This window comes from Paramisgurnus dabryanus, chromosome 3 (assembly GCF_030506205.2).
Source record: "Paramisgurnus dabryanus chromosome 3, PD_genome_1.1, whole genome shotgun sequence".
Lineage (NCBI taxonomy): Eukaryota > Metazoa > Chordata > Actinopteri > Cypriniformes > Cobitidae > Paramisgurnus > Paramisgurnus dabryanus.
The window spans coordinates 28180333-28198840 of record NC_133339.1 but is presented as its reverse complement, the minus strand read 5'-3'; the positions used below and the strand labels follow the sequence as shown (position 1 = coordinate 28198840).

The 18508-nt window shown below is 36.5% G+C and overlaps 2 protein-coding genes across 5 annotated transcripts; both read left to right on the top strand.

The window, feature by feature from the left end:
- Nucleotides 1-7078: 7078 nt before the first annotated feature.
- g6pc1b (glucose-6-phosphatase catalytic subunit 1b) lies at nt 7079-10093 on the top strand. Its single transcript, XM_065277212.2, has 5 exons — nt 7079-7457; nt 8126-8235; nt 8326-8425; nt 8923-9038; nt 9220-10093. Exons 1-5 carry the CDS (start codon nt 7240-7242, stop codon nt 9735-9737), a joined length of 1062 nt encoding a protein of 353 aa, XP_065133284.1. The 5' UTR covers nt 7079-7239; the 3' UTR covers nt 9738-10093.
- Nucleotides 10094-10377: 284 nt separating this feature from the next.
- kat7a (K(lysine) acetyltransferase 7a) lies at nt 10378-18303 on the top strand. Of its 4 annotated transcripts, XR_010542024.1 has the most exons (16): nt 10378-10571; nt 11022-11163; nt 12227-12406; nt 12749-12982; nt 13123-13205; nt 13296-13382; nt 13507-13605; nt 13742-13852; nt 15644-15829; nt 16036-16125; nt 16265-16405; nt 16507-16600; nt 16779-16925; nt 17021-17127; nt 17225-17417; nt 17542-18303. XR_010542024.1 is itself a non-coding variant. In XM_065277199.1 (15 exons), exons 1-15 carry the CDS (start codon nt 10557-10559, stop codon nt 17321-17323), a joined length of 1794 nt encoding a protein of 597 aa, XP_065133271.1. In that variant the 5' UTR covers nt 10378-10556; the 3' UTR covers nt 17324-18303. The 4 variants fall into 4 exon arrangements, 3 of the variants coding, with proteins under 3 accessions (XP_065133271.1, XP_065133262.1, XP_065133277.1); XM_065277199.1 differs by having other exon boundaries at nt 13742-13831; nt 17225-18303; XM_065277190.1 differs by having other exon boundaries at nt 17225-18303.
- The last annotated feature ends 205 nt before the right edge of the window (nt 18304-18508 follow it).

The window sequence follows — 18508 nt, the reverse complement described above, 5'->3', positions numbered from 1 at the left end:
ATCAAAACCTTGACTGACAAGTCTGTTAATAAGCTCTGCAATTTTCTTTGATGTGGGAGCCTCAGAGCAGAGCTGTTTAAAGCATTTGCTCTCATCAGATTCATTATTTGTATTTTGCTTAATTGAAACCCACAAGACACAGCAGTAGTTTGGATGAAATGGCAAACTTTAAACAACACAGCTTGAGTTCTGCTTTGTGAAACTGCAGAGAATTCTTCAAAATGTATATAAACAAGTCCAGTTATAAGATACAGAAAGATTTGTCAACATATTTAGATAGTTATTAAATATTTTATTAAATTAATATTTTTCACAGCTGTTACATACGTGATTTTGATCAATTTCAGGGTCAAAAATACATTTGCTTTTGGAATGGTTCCTGATGCATTCCTGATTAACCAACACACCCTACTGTTTCAGGTTAGTTTCTATCTATTTAATCATGGTTCTAATATACTTCCTGCATGCCTGATTTGCTAAATTCGGGGGTACCCCTATCTGAATGAAAGAGTCTGAGAGATTTTGTGACACACCAAGTGCGCTACCTCTTTTCTCCCCTTACGGAAAGGAGAATACCCCTACACTTTTGCCAATTATGACATCCAGTGTCTTTCTCCTCCTAGTGGAGAGGAGAATATTCCTAGGTCTGTATAGTCTTTAAACTCAACACACTCTATGCCACTTACGGCATCCAGTGTCTTTCCATCCCGAATGGAATGGAGCATAGCCACATATACACTTGTTTTTCAAGCATGTGTACTTACACCTGCCCCAGCAAGCAATTTGGGCTAAAACCAGGCTAAATTTGGGCTGTCAGTGAAAATCTAAATAGACGTCTACCATAGCCCAAGAATAGACGATACGTATAAGTTTAAAACAAATGAAAGCAAACACCTTGAACACCTGTTGACTTTGCCTACATGTTGGAATATCATACATCTTCAAGTTATTTTGGCAAAAATGGCATGCAACCAAATTCAAGGCTATTTAGGGTAGAAGTGGGTTACTCATAGCCGGTCTATATCGGGTCTATAGTTAGCCGTCATTTCAACGTCTTAGTTTTTGCTTGCTGGGGCCTTACCCTGGACTTACACTGAAAAAAAATGATTCATTGAATTTAATCAATTTTTTTAAGGTAGGTGGTTGCAATCAATTTATTTAAGCTACATTTAAACGAAAGTTTTATATTTAATTTTACTTTACTAATCTTTTTTGTTTAAATGTAGCTTAAATAAATTGATTGCAACCACTTACCTTAAAAAATTGATTAAATTCAATTAATCATTTTTTTCAGTGTACGGTGTCTTCTCACTTACGTCTAAGTGCAGTAAACCAGTCAGTCCCCTTAAACTCAAAAACTCTTTCACAAGACAGTCCTAACCACAGTGTTACTTAAATTAAATCTTCCTACCTTATTTTCTAGTTAATCAGGAATGTCATCAAATAATGATTGCCCGCATCCTCCACCATTAACTGTAGTGGAATTACAGTTAAGACACGTGAATCAGTGATGCTAAATGAAGACCAGAAGTCAGAGATGAAGTTTATAGAAGAAATTTTACTGAAGAATTCTTTGCAGTTCACTCAACAGAAGTCAGCCGCAACACTCAGCAAGGAGTTCCTAAGCCCATCTGCTCACACATTACAATACAGAGGTATTTGTACCTCAACAGAGATAATAAAACTATGTCATTATGTGAAACTTCATGATTCTGATTGGTTAAGCTATATATAAACTTAGAGAACTTTCACACATGGACACCCAGTTCAGAGCAAATCTAGTTTGAGTAACGGTATGACAGCAAGAAGTGCGAGTTTAGGCACAAAAGGCCAAAGGTCATACCATCTTTAGTCCAACCTTCCTCAGAGCACTGTTTGTTTGGGAAGTGTAATAAAAACATTATGATAAGAAGTGCTTTCTCACAGAAAGCACATATTTAGGGACCATGGCAAGAAGTAATTGTTTTACTGAAAAAACAATCTTATTTCTTAAGCATGCAGAATTTACTCAAATTACTTGAAAATCTGGGATCGTAAATTTTGATTAGTATCTGATTAATAAATATTCAAAATCATTTAAAAGGCTATAAGTAAAAGGAGGCAGAAGAATCCACTTCTTCAATGCTTATTCACAAACATATTAAACAGACAAGCTGGTGTCTTGAATAAATATAGCATTTCAGACGTGAATCCACTGTATTTGTTTCAATTCAAAGTGAGTGGTAACAGGGATGAACAAGACACTGGTGAGAGAGACCAGACATGTTTGTTATCATCTTGTGAAACCTGTAGTCTTTAACCTTTAAGTTTTAAGTGACTTAGGATTCTAGTTTCAGACTGAAGCAAAAATCTTGGAACATTTTTCATGTAAATTGGGACCATCCATTCTTTTTGATTTAAGAAAGATGTTTGGTTCCTGCTTGAAGAAAGCAGCCCCAGCATAGCATTGTTGAGAGACTTTTTTGCCTAAATAATAATTATCTCCCAAATCACAGGAAAAATTGTTTTCTGGGTCAATGTTATCATGTTTTTGGCAAACTCAGAATGCGTTTTGAATAATAGGTTATTTATACAATCCCTCCCTAAATATGGCTGGGCTAGTGACTTGGGGCCAGATTTACTAACAGCTTGCGCCAGCGCAAACCATCGTTTTGTTGTTAAATAATGACTGTCTGGATTTACTTAAGACATGCAGTGGTTGAAAAGGTGTGGTCTAGTTATTTTTGCGACTGATTGCATTTCTAGGAGTTTCCCTTTCAGACACATCAGAACATTTAAATTATTCACTCAACGTGATTTACTCATGTTTGCACGTGTGTTATGACTGGTATATAGTAGAAAATTCTAAATTAAGCTAATATCCGCTGATTATATAAGTTAATTATTGGAATATTTTGTATATCCAGAATAGTATTTAAAATATTCTATTGGCATTGATGAATTTATGCAACAAAAATTCAACAGGGCACAGAGTTTGTTTATAAAGTCCTGCTGCAATTCCCAGGCCACAAATCCAGATGGACAGGGTTTGGGGGAGGGGGGGTTGATACGTTACTGTGTATTAAGTACAGCAGAGTTTCTAAGAAATCTTTGAAAGACTTATGTCTTCTGTCTTGCTCTTAATATCTCATAAGTTACAAGGATTGCAAAAGTTTTATATCTAGCTGTATCTTAACTTTCTCAGCACTCCCACAGGGAACCCAGATTGCCAAATGGGCTCCACAATTAGACAAATCCTTTGAGCAGAAAATCAAATGCAGATTTCAGAGCTTGAGTGTTTTGAAAGAATTCTGGGCAGGAACCTATGAAATGTTTATGCAATACAGTCTTAAAAAATAAGAAATCCTAAATGAAAGACATTTGGTTCTAAAAACAAAGTCTTTTGTAATTTCGCATTAGTTTGGATTCATGGTTAATGATAATGAGGGTTGTCGAAATTACGTGCAAAATTACGAAATGTCTGCACACAGACTAAATTTAGCAAACTTATATAACCACCTAAAATATTAGAGATTTTGAATTACATTTACATTGAGTTTTACAATCCTGGTGTTTTTACATCTTTAGTGTAGGCCTACATGCTAAAACAAAAATGTTCATGGTCGTGGAGAATCTTTTGTGGTGGTGGTGTTTTTTGTCGGTATTTGTTTTTAAATCGAACAGATTCTGCCCACAGGAACTGACCATTGTTTTCATGATTACCCGCTGTTAAAGAGGAAACAGAATCCTGAGATGTGTTATTGGACTTGACCTGAGGCCATGAGACTGTAGTGCCCTTTGAAGCAATCTGTACTTCCTGTGTGTTTTCCTGTGTATACATGTGGCTCATGAGAACAAAACTGTAAACTACATTTACAAAAAATGCAATTCTCTGTACAGTGCATTGTGTCAGTACTCAGAATGCTTTACTGCTAAAATACAATCCCTCTAAAAAAGGCACATGCTGTGCTTTAGATGCTGTTACCCAAATCATGTTCAGTTGTCTTGGCCTTTGCAGAAAGAAAATAAGGCTGTTACAAGAGAAGTGAAGTGCGATGGGCGTAGGAAGAAAAGCAAGGAGGCCAACATTTTTTACATTTTTCATACAGACATTTTTTTTTTAAATACTGTGAGAATGCGAGCTTCAATGAATGGCTAAAACCGTAGCCCACCAAACATATACACCTGAAAGTGCACATGCACAGAAAGCTAACCTAGGGACGAGCACGTACGACGGCCTTACATAAACATATAATCAGAATGATTGACAACTGGGATGACCCAATAGTCTTCTTGATGATCCACCCCGAAAAAGAAAATCTTCCACTATACCTTTAACTTTTTAACAGGTACATGTAAAATATATATCAATAGTAGAGTTGACTTCCATTAGAAGGACAATAAAATCTTAAATAAAACATTTGGGGCCCTTTTTTAACGATCTAAACGCATTGTCTAAAGCGCACAGCGCAACGTCTAAATGGGCGTGTCCGAATCCACTTTTGCTAATTTAACGAAGGGAAAAATGGTTTGTGTGCCGAGCGCATGGTCAAAAAGGGTTGGTCCTTTTTTTTAATGAGTAATGGGAGTATTTTGGGCGTAACGTGCAATAAACCAATGAGAGTCTCAGCTCTCATCCCCTTTAAAAGCCAGTTGCGCTGGCGCTGTGTCTAATCCCTATTTAGATAACGGACTTTGTAAACTGAAAAACTAAGCGGAGGAAGAAGATCCCCAGTTTAAGAGTATTGTTAAATAATTGTGTTGTTTATCACTTGTATTGAACTTATTATTTTTTATTAAAACCTTGAAAACCCGTTTTCTTTTAGTCATGGAAGTAAAAAACAGGCTTTTAATTGCTTTAAATGTATAGCTATCCAATATCATCAAAAAAGTGTAAGAAAAGGTTTGTACTATAAAAATACTTTATTTGTAACAAACAGGAAGAATTTGAAATCAGCACTTGGACAGCATCATGAGGTTTTTTTTAAGCATTACTTAAAAATGTTTCTCATCTGACCATATCCACAGATACAGAGTCATCATATACAATAAATACGTGAGGTAGCATTTAAAAAAAAAACATTTAAAAACATGCATTTGTTTAAAGCAAAGCATTTATTTACTTACCAGGCTACAGGTGAAGCAGCTCTTTGTGCCTTCTAACGTCTCATAATTAGTCCTCATTTATGTCCAAGAGACTCAATAATAATCTTTTTCATTCAATCCTTTAATCTTTAATATTTAAAAGCGTTTTTGTGCTGTTGCGCATTCATGTATGTGAAAAGCAAACCCGCGTTTTCGTCCCGTTTATAGGCGCATATTACTAACGCGCTCTTTAAATAACAAAAAACATATTGCGCCATTGACTTAAGACTATTTTTTTTTGGTCAATGGCATAGTCTATTTTAGTTGCCTCAAAATAGCAACGCGCCAACAATGTGCCTGAACACACCTCGTTTTCAGACTAGAACGCCCATGGGCGCAAAAGGGGGCGCAAATGCATTTGCTTTTTAAACAACGTGGTGCTAAACGTGAAAATGATCATTGCGCAGGGTGGAAACTAGCAAAAGACACTTGCGTCGCGCATTGCGCTGCATTGCGCTGGGTGTAAGATAGAGCCCTGAATCTGATAAACTGTTATGCATTACTCTTTAGGAACTTATTGCACTCAAAATATCAACTATCAGATTAAATACAAGCCGATACATTTCAACCCAATTAGTTCATGAGTGCATTTTTGACTCATCTCGATAATAACCCAGCATTGTTTTGTGTGTGTAATCACAAACTGTAGTTTATTTTCATAGCAGAATTTATTGGTGTCCATTTGTGTATAGATTTTTTACATGACTAGTCTGATACATCACCCTGGAGATGGCAGCTGTAAACATTGTGAAGCTCTTAACACTCTGCAGGTAGTGTTCTTGTTTACAGTCTGCCCTGGACATGTTCCATCTTTGTTTTTCCACATGGTCAAGTTTCTCTAACCGTATCTCTCAGAAGTTCTGGAGCACAGTGGAAAATTTGCCATGTTGCAAAGTCGTGAGACACCGCACGAACAGGCGTTCACCTAATGACCTACAGTAAAGACCAGGAAGGAGAAATCACAGGAGTGAGTTGCTGGAAATGAACCATTCTGTCATGTCAAGGCAACCAATATCACATGAATGTCTAGGTCAAACTCTAAAAATATCCTATAGGCTAGCACTTTATTAATGCATTTACTGGATAAAAACAGTACCAGGTCTAGAAGCTTATGACAATTACATATGATATAATTACCATTTTTGTGGAGCTTTAAAGCAAATCCTTCAAAAATTCAAAAAATCCCAGATATAAAATGCACTACAATACAGGGTTGGCAATAATATCTATTCAAATCAGTCTAAAAACTGAATACATTAATATGTGTGAGTGTGACCCTGCCTATAGCTGAAGCTGAAAACCCACACTGCAAAATGCAGCAAGTAGTTACAAACAACTTGGTTTTGCAAGTCAATTCAACCTAACATTTAAAGTTTTGACTTGTGATAAATTGACATAGCTTATAAAAACAATTTGAAATTGTTTAACTTTATTTAAGTTAAAGTAAAATAAAAAATATATGTTGATTTGACATCCTATTTTTTACAGTGCAGCTAAAGTCATTTTTTATTATAATCTTGGTATCCTTAATATTGACTGAGTAAGGCAATGTCCACTTATCACAGGTCAAAATTTAAAGTAGGTTGAATTGACTTACAAAACCAAGTTATTTTAACTTCAAGCTACATTTTACAGTGTTTCTCATAATTAGATTGCGAAACGCCTGGATTTCACAGACAGGGTAACATTTCATTTATTTTTTTGTCAAATTTGTTTGCAGTAACTAATGGTTAATCAAATGTTCTGTGATTTTTGTGCAGTGACCAAGACATGTCATCACCCCATTCAACTTGTGAGTGTCTTTCTTGTAATCGAGAGCTAAATTTAGTTCCCACAACCTCTTCACGCACATGCTTGATACAGGCCACCTCTTTAATGATCACTGTTTAATGTTTGGTGACCATTTTCCCTCTATTTACTCCAAAGTCCAAAGCTCAGGTGGATGGATAAAAGGAGCAGATGTAGCTTTGTGCAGTTCATCTTTAGGTTCAGAATGTGGATTTAAGACATCATAATGTTGCCAAAAACCTGAAAATAAGATGACAAGATTTTTTCAGGAACTTGTGCCTGTTAAGATAAACAAGTTTTTCCAAAGACCGACAACTTAAAATAGCAATGGATGTCTTGTATGGTTATGAGATAAGCAGTACTTTATACCTGCAGATGAATTATAGTCATGCTCAGGGCTGGTTTGCATTTGTGTCTACCGTAGCAGACCTGCGCACAACTTTTCTATTCTTTTTTCCCATCTGGTTTCACCTGCAAACAGCAGTGGGTGTGAAGCTGATCTGGGTTGCCGTAGTAGGAGACTGGCTCAATTTGGTCCTCAAGTGGTAAGTGGCGATTTATTTCAGTAAGTACGTTGTATTTATTTTTTTATTCATTTCTTTTAATATATTACAGTAATAAAAACCAGGTATATATGCACAGGTATATTTCGCCAACAAAACATTGTATGGGTCAAAATAATCATTAAGATATTAAGGAAATATCAGGTTTTTCAAATTTACAAGATATGTTGTAAATTTTAATATTAAGATATTTTGTAAATTTACAAGAAATTTTGTATATTTCCTACAGTAATTATCAAAAATGCATTTTTTTATGTTGCTAAGAACTTTATCTGGACAACTTTAAATGCTATTTTCTCAATAGTTTGATTTTTTTTTTTTTTTTTTGATCCTCAGATTCCAGATTTTCAAATAGTTGTATCTCAGCCAAATATTGTCCTATCCTAAGATCCATAAATCAATGGAAAATGTATTATTTTTTTAGCGTTGAGAAGGTGTATACATCTCAATTTAAAAATATTGACCCTTTGTGGTCCAGGGTCACAAATATATATTTTTTATATATTGTGAAGGCAAGCAATTGTTTGGAATTATCCCAAGTGAGCATTGCAATATCTTTGACTGGAAAATCTAAGAATAACATGCATTTGTCTCCAGCAATTAAGCATGAGCATTTTCTTAATCCGACTTATTTATTGAATTACCTGCAGGCTCATGTTTGGTGAGCGTCCTTATTGGTGGGTTAAAGAAACTGTTTATTATGGCAACTTAACTGTACCACAAATCAAACAGTTCCCAATGACCTGTGAGACAGGCCCTGGTGAGTCATGTTTCTCATTATAGTTATATACAGTAGACTACACACTGAATCAAAAGCAGATTTCACCGCAGGTTCTGTCTGTTTTTGTAGGAAGTCCCTCTGGTCATGCAATGGGAGCTGCAGGAGTTTATTATGCAATGGTTACCTCACTGCTGCCATTTTTGCAGGGAGAGGACCCCTTAAAAAGATGGTGAGGTGTTCTGTCTTGCAGCTTTCAAATTCACACTTAGTAGTACTAGAATGAATGCATGAAAGTCGTCTTCAATCTCACATAAAGTCTTCAAAATGTAACTGAGAGTTCAAGAGGAAGGAAGGAAATTTGTGGATTTTATCTTGGGAGTAGTAAAAAAAATGCTAAAAGATATTGTGACACACTCCAATCAACGGAAATGCCTCATTAGTTACCAAGTAGTCAACTTATTTATCTTTGCAGCTCTGCTTTATCTCCATAAACAAGCTGTGGTTTGTAAACACCCAGTGTATTGTGGGTAGATGTGTTACTGAAGAGAATGTTACTGACACAATTATTATTAGACCCTCAATAAAACATCTCACTGAGATTAGGGTCAAAAAAGATGACATTTACAAACGAATGAATTAAAGACACAAATTATGCAACAATAAAACCAAAACTTTAAGAATGAAAGTATAGATTATCAAATTTATTATTTTCTCCCATTGCATTAGGTGCTTGCAGGGCCTTCTTTGGACTCTGTTCTGGTGTGTGCAGGTGTGTGTCAGTCTTTCTCGAGTCTTTATTGCTGCTCACTTTCCACATCAGGTCATTGCTGGTGTTGTTACAGGTTAGTTGGCAAACATGTTTCTTGTTTCACATATTTCTTTTGCATCACTTTAAACAGCCACTGGAACCTTCAAATGTAAATGCAAATAATTTGCAGATGACATTACTTTATTTGTTATATTAATGGCCCCTGATCTGGATGCATCATAATTAATGGCTCACTTTTATCTTTACCTAAACAGGAATTGCTGTTGCCAAAGCTTTTAACAGAGTTTCCTGGATCTACTCAGCAAGTTTGAAGGATTATATGCAAACCATCCTCTGTCTGTTATTTGTTGCCCTGGGACTTTATGTCCTGTTGGACACTGTCTCAATAAACCCATACTGGAGCCTAATAAAGGCACAGAAGTGGTGCATTCACTCGGAATGGGTCCATCTAGATACTACACCGTTTGCTGGCCTCCTGCGCAACGCTGGGGCTCTGTTTGGCCTAGGCTTGAGTCTTAATTTGCCTAGTCAGGGTGATATGGAAAAACATAAGAGTGGTGAAAACAGCGTCGTCTACAGGTTGACTTGTACTGCAGCAACATTGCCACTCTTGAGTCTCATAGACTCATTTAGATTACCTACAAGCACTCGTGCTGTATTTTACTTGCTGTCATTCTGTAAGAGTGCTACAGTGCCTCTGACCACAATTACTGTTGTACCTTACTGCATAAGTGCATTAGCGGATGTATACCAGAGAATAAAACTGCATTAAATCCATGAGATTTCAATAGGTCTGTATTTCAAAATGACTTTGCTTGCATGTGACAAGGGATTCAGTATAACTACTTTGTTTTGCAAAGATGAATAATTTATGTTTTTCAGTTAAACAAATGCTAATAAAATAGAATTAAATGGACTGATTTACTGATCACATTTAGAGGGTGTTGTTTTTTTTTATTTTTATTTTTATTTTATTTTTTTGCTTTGGCCTATTCCTAAAGAAGATCAGCAGACATTAACAGGAAAATTAATGTCATGACATCGAAAGCAATGTTATGATTTAGTGTGTTACACATGTGTTTAAAGGAACAAAAGTTTAAGAATGTTAATTTGGAGACAAACGCAGACGCAGAGCTTAAATATACAAAGGCGCTGATTTTTGTTGTAAAGAACAACACTGTAGGGACGCCATCTAGCGACCGGACTATTGCAGTTACCACAACACTGCATGTTGTGAATAATGTTTTTATTAGATTAACTTTGTACATAATAGTTGAAAATTATGCTAAAAAAAGAAAAAAATATTTGTTGTTTAAAATAATCGTTATTTCTTCATGTTTGTAATTTTTATTAAAAGACCTTTAGATTAAAATGTTCCACCGGAAGTGTTGAAGAGTGTAAACAGAAGCGCGCAGTCATGACCTGTGACAGTCTGCAATGAGGCACTAGTCTTTCACTGTACACTTTTCCTTGCAGTTTTACTGTGATGCATGCCTGTGACCGCGTTATTTTATGTAACTGCATGAGGAAATAAGGAAAATATTAAAATTCGAATCGACTGCCGGAAGGTTGAATTACTGTGAAAGGCGCGATGCCTCGGCGGAAGGTAGGACTGCATCTTTCAGGCCAGCTGCGCATGTTTATATAGCACCTGTGCTCAGCATCCCGGACTTTCACCTGCTCCCCTCAAACAAAACTCAGGTGTTTGCTTGCTGGATGCCCATTCTAAAGTCTACTCTACGCAAATACGTTCTATTACTTTGTTGAAGGTTTTACAGTTTGTGTAGAAAATGTTGTAATTACCAGAATGTATATGATGTGTTGCATGTTGAATCAGGCTGTGATCACGTATTAGAATATAAAAGCATCTAACCCAGTGGATATTTTTGATTCATTGGAACACTCATTTTTGCATTAAGTGTATATTGAGGCCACAGCTCAATGAACAATACAGTCATCTCTTCCCGGGCCCTTGTGTGAAATTTTTTTTTTGTCTATCCATTAAGAATTGTATTGGGTCATTGAGCTAGGTCTTGGTGTGTTTTTGGACATTTAGAGACATGCTGGCAGTAGCTCAGATGGTACGGAGGATTCAGACTTCTCTGCTGAGCATACAGACAGCTCAGAGAGTGACGCCCATACAGTTAGAAACACGCGCCTCACTCGCTCCTCAACTAGACTCATCTGCCACTTAAAAGGTACGATACTAGCCATACTGATACCGTGAATTACATTTGCATTATCACGCATATTACACATGCTTGGCCAACGAGCAAATAAATTTACACGAAATACTGATGTGAAAAGTTTTATTAGCTCAATTGTAAAGAGCGGAGCGGTACAATAATAACAGAAGTAGTACCCCGGATGAAACTGACCAATGAGAATCAAAAGCATTTAAGAGCCGTGTAATTTCATTGGATCAAAGCAATAGGAGTTTTTTTCAAACCTGCTCCCGATTAACAAAAAAATTAACAATGTATTTCATCTAAACATGGCTGTTTTTTATGTTTCTTGACATCGTAAAATACATCAGCTATTTACACTATATAAAGTTCAGTTATACGGTTATAACAGCTTCAGTCTCGTGGAAAGAATGTTTCCACTTAAACCATTCCTTAATTTTTTTACCATAGTTTACCTATTAGCTCGGCACTCTAGATTAATAAGAGCCTCCAACGTCACCATACTAAGGGATGCAGAGGTGCGAGCAGAAGAGAGGGCGGAAGAGAGGCCAAGGCAATAGACCTAGCACCTAATGGACCGGGTGACAAAATAAAACTCAGCAAGGCTTGACAGGCCACAACTAGACTGCTAATTGAGCCAGGCTATAGCTAGCAACGCTATCTAGCACAAGACAAAAACACAAGGGCAATATATAGGGGAATAAATGACGAGGCAACGAGGGCAGACAGCTGAGGGACATGAACTAATAATGAGATAATTAACAAGGGACCGGGAGGGCAGGGTGAACACCAAAGTGACAGCAGAGCACATGGGTAGGCAGTCAAAACAAAGTCCACATGCTCCAGGAAAACAAACACAGGACAATTAGGGAATATCAAGCCAAAGACATGACACAGATAGCAACGAGTGACGTGACAGACTAGTTGTCCAGTACGGTTCTGCTCACACAGCTCAACTTCTACGTAAATGTGTTTGTGAGACTTGTTACTAAACTTTTATTTTAATAACACTATGGTAAATTTTTTTGATTCATCTTAAAATGAACGAACAAACACATTTGAGCTTTGTTTGTAGATTCCAGTCCTGTGAGAAACACTTCTGCCCCGGCATCAGAGGAGGTGATGAACTTTTCCACCCGCCGCGTGACTCGTAGTCAACAGCAGGGGGCGACAGTCTCGCCCAAGAAATATCCTCTGCGGCAGAGTCGCTCCTCGGGTTCAGACACTGAGCAACATGGGGAAATTTCAGAGAGAGGTAGGAGAAGTAAACCATGTGGTCCCTCATTCATGCCTTTTCTTGTTTCAGTATCTTCATGCTCTTTCTTGTTTTTGTCCTTTTTGTATGTCATGCCATTTTCATAGTACTTTAATAGGACATAAAAATTCATATATTTTGTCTGTATTTCTCATTTTATGTTACTCTATGTTTGTTGTTGTTTTTTCTTTTTAGCTACTTTAGGTATAGGTAAAGTAGGTATAACCCTACTTTAACCTTTTGTTTTACATTATTTTTATTTTCTCTATCATTTTAATTTTAACAAACTGTACTGCTTATAGACTTAATACAGTCCAATCTTTCATTGTGTTGATCACGCAGACATTAAACAGAGTGTAGACCACGATGAATCTCCACCCAGAACTCCCACAGGCAACACTGCTTCCTCTGAGTCTGACATTGACATGTCCAGCCCAAATGTGTCTCATGATGAGAGCCTGGCAAAGGAGCTGTCACTCAAAGAATCTGGCCTTGCCCACCGGCCCAAACGAAGGCGCTTTCATGAGAGTTATAACTTTAACATGAAGTGCCCCACACCGGGCTGTAACTCACTTGGTAATTGGATTCAAGATCCTTTCTTTTATAAAATAAATGTGCTTTAATAATGTGCTTAGTAGTCTTATCTATCTGCAGACTTGAAACAGAATATCATTAATGCTTGAATATTTTCAATTCAAACTTTGTCCATCTTTCAGGGCATTTAACAGGGAAACATGAAAGGCATTTTTCCATATCTGGATGTCCGCTGTACCGTAACCTTTCAGCAGATGAGTGTAAGGTAATGCTAACTAGCCTACTTTAGTCAGATTAGAGATACTAGGATATTTTTTAAAGCAACAAGGTTTTAATAAAGAAACCTTTTGCTCAGGTGAAGGTAAGCTCTCGGGACAAACATGTGGAGGAGAGGACGCTATCACAACGCCATGATGAGAACCGACATTCCGCTCGGCAGCAGGTATAACACCAAACTACATATTTAGTATGTCTTCACTATTAAAATTGGTTGTGGCCTTAATTATGCTACTGATATATTCTTACTTCATGTTAAATTACATGTAATAATGTTAACCCTCCTCCAGGCCCAAGCAGAGCGACAGCTACGGTATAAGGAAAAAGTGACAGAGATGAGGAGAAAAAGAAGTTCTGTTCCTTTAAAAGAGCAAAAGGAGAAGTACACAGTGAGTATTTATCCTCTACAATATTAGTGGGTGTATACATCAGTGTATTTATCTAGGGTCCTGTTTACACTCGATGGAAGGTCTCATTGACACTGTAATGAATAGTTTTCTGCTCTTTGTTATTCCCTCTTTCCAGGAACCAAGGCAGACGCATGGCAGCAGTTGGGAACCTTTGCTGGAAAACATTACAAGTGACTATGACCTGGAGCTCTTTAGAAAAGCCCAGGCACGTGCCTCGGATGATCTTGTAAGAGAGAAAACTCATCATATTTTCTCCCTGTTTCTTTCTCCTTTCTCAAGAGTCTGTAAAATGGCAGGCAGGGTGACTGCTCTTACCCCTGGATTCGGGGTTATTTGAATGCTTACGCTGGACACATTGTGGTTTCTACCTTTTACATTTCTCATCCATGACATATCAGTGTCACACCAATCTAACATACGTTATCTGTCCTTTCATACCAACTTTTCTTAAAAGAACAGTTCATCCAAAATGTTTAATAATGTGTTATTATTTACTTACCCTCATACTGATCTTTAAAGTAAGGGTATGTACACAATGCTCTTAACTTCATAGTGACCAAGTTTTGATATGTCAAAGCACCATAAAAACACCACTTTCTGTTTCCCACACAAACCTACAGTACTGTTCAAAAGTTTAGAGTCATGTTTTTTTACATTGTAGCATAATAGTAAAATTATCAAAACTATGAAATAACAAACTATAAGAATTGTCATGACTAAGGCATCCAAAATCAAACTATGTATACTTTAGGGCAGGGGTTTCCAAACTGAATCTGCCAGAAGGTTCCAAGGTTACCCCAGAAAATGTCAAGAGAAAAAAGACAAAGCAAGTCTATGCGTAGCCAGTGATTTGTAAACAATTTGCTGTCTTAATAATATCAACATTACTATTTATCTAACATAGTTTAAATGTTTCTTTATAAAAAAAAAATATAAATATATATACAGTACTGTGCAAAAGTCTTAGGCCACCACCAGCAGCTTTGTTGTTTTAGCAAAGTGTTAATGTTCATCCATATTTATTTTTCAGTCTTTTTTAAGATACAAACAGAAAATACAGGAAATATGTACACAAAACTGAAAACAAAACAATTTTCAAAACTAAATGTCTTCTTCAGGCATCAGTGAGTATTTAGTGTGACCTCTCTTGGCATTAAACACATCTTGAGCTTTTTTGAGGAGACTGAAGTTCTGAAGTCATTCGATTAGAATTAGAAATAAGGATTTAATTTTATTTTGGTTTAAGAGATCATCCAGTTTCCTGCTATTGCTCAAGTGGAAAGGTAGTTTACCCTAAAAAGTTGAAACTTCAGCTTATACTTTTATACTGTTTTTAATACTATATACACATTTCCTGTATTTTCTGGTTGTATTCTAATAAAGAGACTGAGAAATAATTATATGAGATCACTATAACATTGTAAAAACAACAAATCTGATGGTGGCCTAAGACTTTTGCTTGCACAGTACTGTATATTTTAGGAAAGGGGTCCCTCGCTAAAGGTTTATTATATGTGGGGCTCCCTGCCATCAAAAGGTTTGAAAACCCCTGCTTTATGGTGTTCAAAGTAGTCACCCTTTGTCTAGAATTACAAAAATCATTCTCTTTGCAAAGTTGTACTTGTTGCTGTTTTATCAATAACTTTCTTGAGGTCTCACATTGAGAAGAGCTTTATAAATTTGTTTAAAACTAAGAAATTATAGCAAAATTATATTTTTGTGATTTCAAACATTTAAATATTCAAATTTTTTAATGTGTTAGAACTATTCCTTTAAGATAGAAAATAAATCCTCTATCCCATTACATAAACCTATTTATTTTCTTCAGTGGATTTTTTATGTTTAATAACTTTAATTTCCACATTCATCACATTAAATCCACAAAGTCAGAAAAAACCCTCGATACATCTTATGATACTTCATTCACCCATCTTACATGGTAGGGTTTGTAATGTCAATGTGCCATCATTTCCTTCAGTTAGACCTGTGTTTCTTTCACCCTGATTGGTCCTTGCAGGAAAAGCTCCAGGAACAGGTCACAGAGGGTGGGAACATGATAAAGACCATTGTGTTTGGCCGCTATGAGCTGGATACCTGGTACCACTCGCCATATCCTGAGGAGTATGCCCGACTTGGTCGTCTCTACATGTGCGAGTTCTGTCTCAAATACATGAAGAGTCAGACCATACTGCGACGTCACATGGTAACTCGACACGTCTTTCATGATTAGTTTTGGGTACATTAACCAGGCACTATTCAAAATTCTGTTGTTATTACTATTCAAACGTCTGGGTCATTTCTTCTTATTTTATAACTGTTAATATAAAAATGCATGACATTTAACAGTGTAACATTTCAGGAATGTATAAACATGTAAATGCATTACTCTCTCATACCACTTGCAATCAGGCCAAATGTGTTTGGAAACATCCACCAGGTGACGAGATTTACAGAAAAGGGGATATATCTGTTTTTGAAGTGGACGGCAAGAAGAACAAGGTAGAAGTTTGAATGTTTGATCTTAAATTGGATATCGAAAGGTCAGCTAAGGGAACAATGACTTGGTCATTTTGAAAGTTAAGCTTAATTTGCACTCAGCAAGCGATTGAGCTTAACAAGTTACATTTGCCATTTGCAGATTTATTGCCAAAACCTTTGCCTCTTAGCCAAGCTCTTCCTGGACCACAAAACGTTGTATTATGATGTGGAGCCTTTCCTCTTTTATGTGATGACTGAAGCCGACAGTACTGGCTGTCACCTTGTAGGATACTTCTCCAAGGTAAGTGATGGGTTTAAATCCAGTCAATTACAAGCTTCAATTATCTTGCAAGTGATACATTTGTGATGTAAAAAGATAATCCGAATGTATCTGGATTTTAGGAAAAGAATTCATTTCTGAACTACAATGTCTCCTGCATCCTGACCATGCCACAATTTATGAGACAGGGTTATGGCAAGATGCTTATTGATTTCAGTGAGTGCTGCACATCATTTGTATACTTTCTATCAATTTTTTATGTCATTGTTATGTGTGATCTCAAACAAAGCACTGGTTTTGCAAAGAGGTCAATTAGCTTTCCCGTCTTGTGATAAATACTAGACGCACTTGCTAATTCCTGTTTTAATTCATTGTATGTCTGATGTATTTACAGGCTATCTGCTGTCAAAAGTTGAAGAGAAGGTTGGCTCCCCTGAGCGTCCTCTCTCTGACCTAGGCCTCATAAGCTATAGGAGCTACTGGAAAGAAGTGCTGTTACGCTACCTACACAACTTCCAGGGCAAAGAAATCTCTATTAAGGGTGCGTATTGTTAAGTATAATGCATCTTTTGATGTGTTTACATTGTGATTGTCCTCATTGTTTTTATGCTGTTATAAATGAACTTTTGCAAACAGAAATCAGTCAAGAAACAGCTGTCAATCCTGTAGACATCGTCAGCACTTTACAGTCACTCCAAATGCTGAAGTATTGGAAAGGGAAGCACTTGATTTTAAAAAGACAGGTATGCGTGTACTGAAACACGATATGTAGGTCACATGAACCAGTAAATATATTTTTCATGTCATTTTAAAGTTTTGTTGCTTTTACCTAATTTTCAGGATCTGATTGATGATTGGAAAACCAAAGACACAAAACGTGGAAGCAACAAGACTATTGACCCTACTGCCCTGAAGTGGAGCCCACCTAAAGGAACATAAGACATCTCATCAGCATGCTCTTTGCTGTAGTTTAGCAGGTGTTGGTCACCATTAGAATAGCAAAACATGGGAAACTGTCTTCTTTTTTGTTACAGTAAGTAAGGTTATAATCCTAACTGTATGGAATAAAACACTTTATAGTTACATAGTGTGGTTAGACTGTAAGTTACAAGTAGTTGTACTTTAACCCTGCCACTCTTGTTTTTAAACACTGTTAGCATCATAGAAACACGGATCTGCTGCTGCATACAAGAACGTACAACCTATTTTATTTACATGCTTATCAAATCATTTGAAGGGGGGGAGTACCATTGTTTGTTTTACTGTTGATGTCACAGTAAAAAGCAGGCTGTTCAATGCTGCATCACTTAATTTTAGAGAATTGACTTTCTGACTGTTAAATATTTATTTGAACAGGCCATTACAATGTTTCTGTAAGTTACACAATTGATGGCATAAGACAATGGTTTTGTGAGGATTTTTATGTTTGTTTTTATTTAGTATGTGAGCTCAGCACGATATGTATGGAAGGGATTCTGCACATGTTTGCCTATTTGATTGGGTCCCTGACTTTTTTTAATCCTTTAAACCAGATATGTATTTACATGCATAGTTTTAACCAAAGTCATTGCACTTAAAAATATATATTTTAATACAATCATTAGCTCAAGTGAGACTAAAACTTTAATTTGTATTATTCTAGGAGAGACATTTTAGTGAATTTAATACAGTATCCCATCATTTTACGAAGGCCTTTAATGAAATAACCTGTGGCAGCTTCATTGGGTTTATAGCATGCTTTGGCTATGTTGCAGTTCAGGTTGCCAGTTGTGTCATTTGTAAGCACCCAGATTAGCTTTAGCTACTAGGATTTCTTCTAATGCACTTTGCATAGTGGCTTGACTGTCATATGAAATGCCGAAATGTGTCACACTTGCTTCTGTGTCTATCCAATAAAATAAATTTGGTCACTGGTTAAACCTGTCTTGTTCTCTGAGTTAATACGGTAACTTATACATGGTAGCAAACAAAAACTGCTGAAAAAAATTGCATTGCAACCTTATAAGTAGTAACAAATAATTAGTTTGTTGACTGTAATTACAAAACAGCACGTTCAATGTCATTAAACATAAAAAAACCTCACCCTGGATTTATTGGTCGTGGCCTAATAAACAGACTGAATAT

Coding starts and splice junctions, on each gene's coding strand:
- kat7a (XM_065277190.1), top strand. Junction 12,407..12,748: donor TGGGGAAATTTCAGAGAGAG/GTAGGAGAAGTA, acceptor TTGATCACGCAG/ACATTAAACAGAGTGTAGAC. Junction 13,383..13,506: donor GACATTCCGCTCGGCAGCAG/GTATAACACCAA, acceptor ACCCTCCTCCAG/GCCCAAGCAGAGCGACAGCT.
- g6pc1b (XM_065277212.2), top strand. CDS start 7,240: ATGGATGTCTTGTATGGTTATGAGATAAGCAGTACTTTATACCTGCAG. Junction 7,458..8,125: donor CTCAATTTGGTCCTCAAGTG/GTAAGTGGCGAT, acceptor AATTACCTGCAG/GCTCATGTTTGGTGAGCGTC. Junction 8,426..8,922: donor GAGGACCCCTTAAAAAGATG/GTGAGGTGTTCT, acceptor CCATTGCATTAG/GTGCTTGCAGGGCCTTCTTT.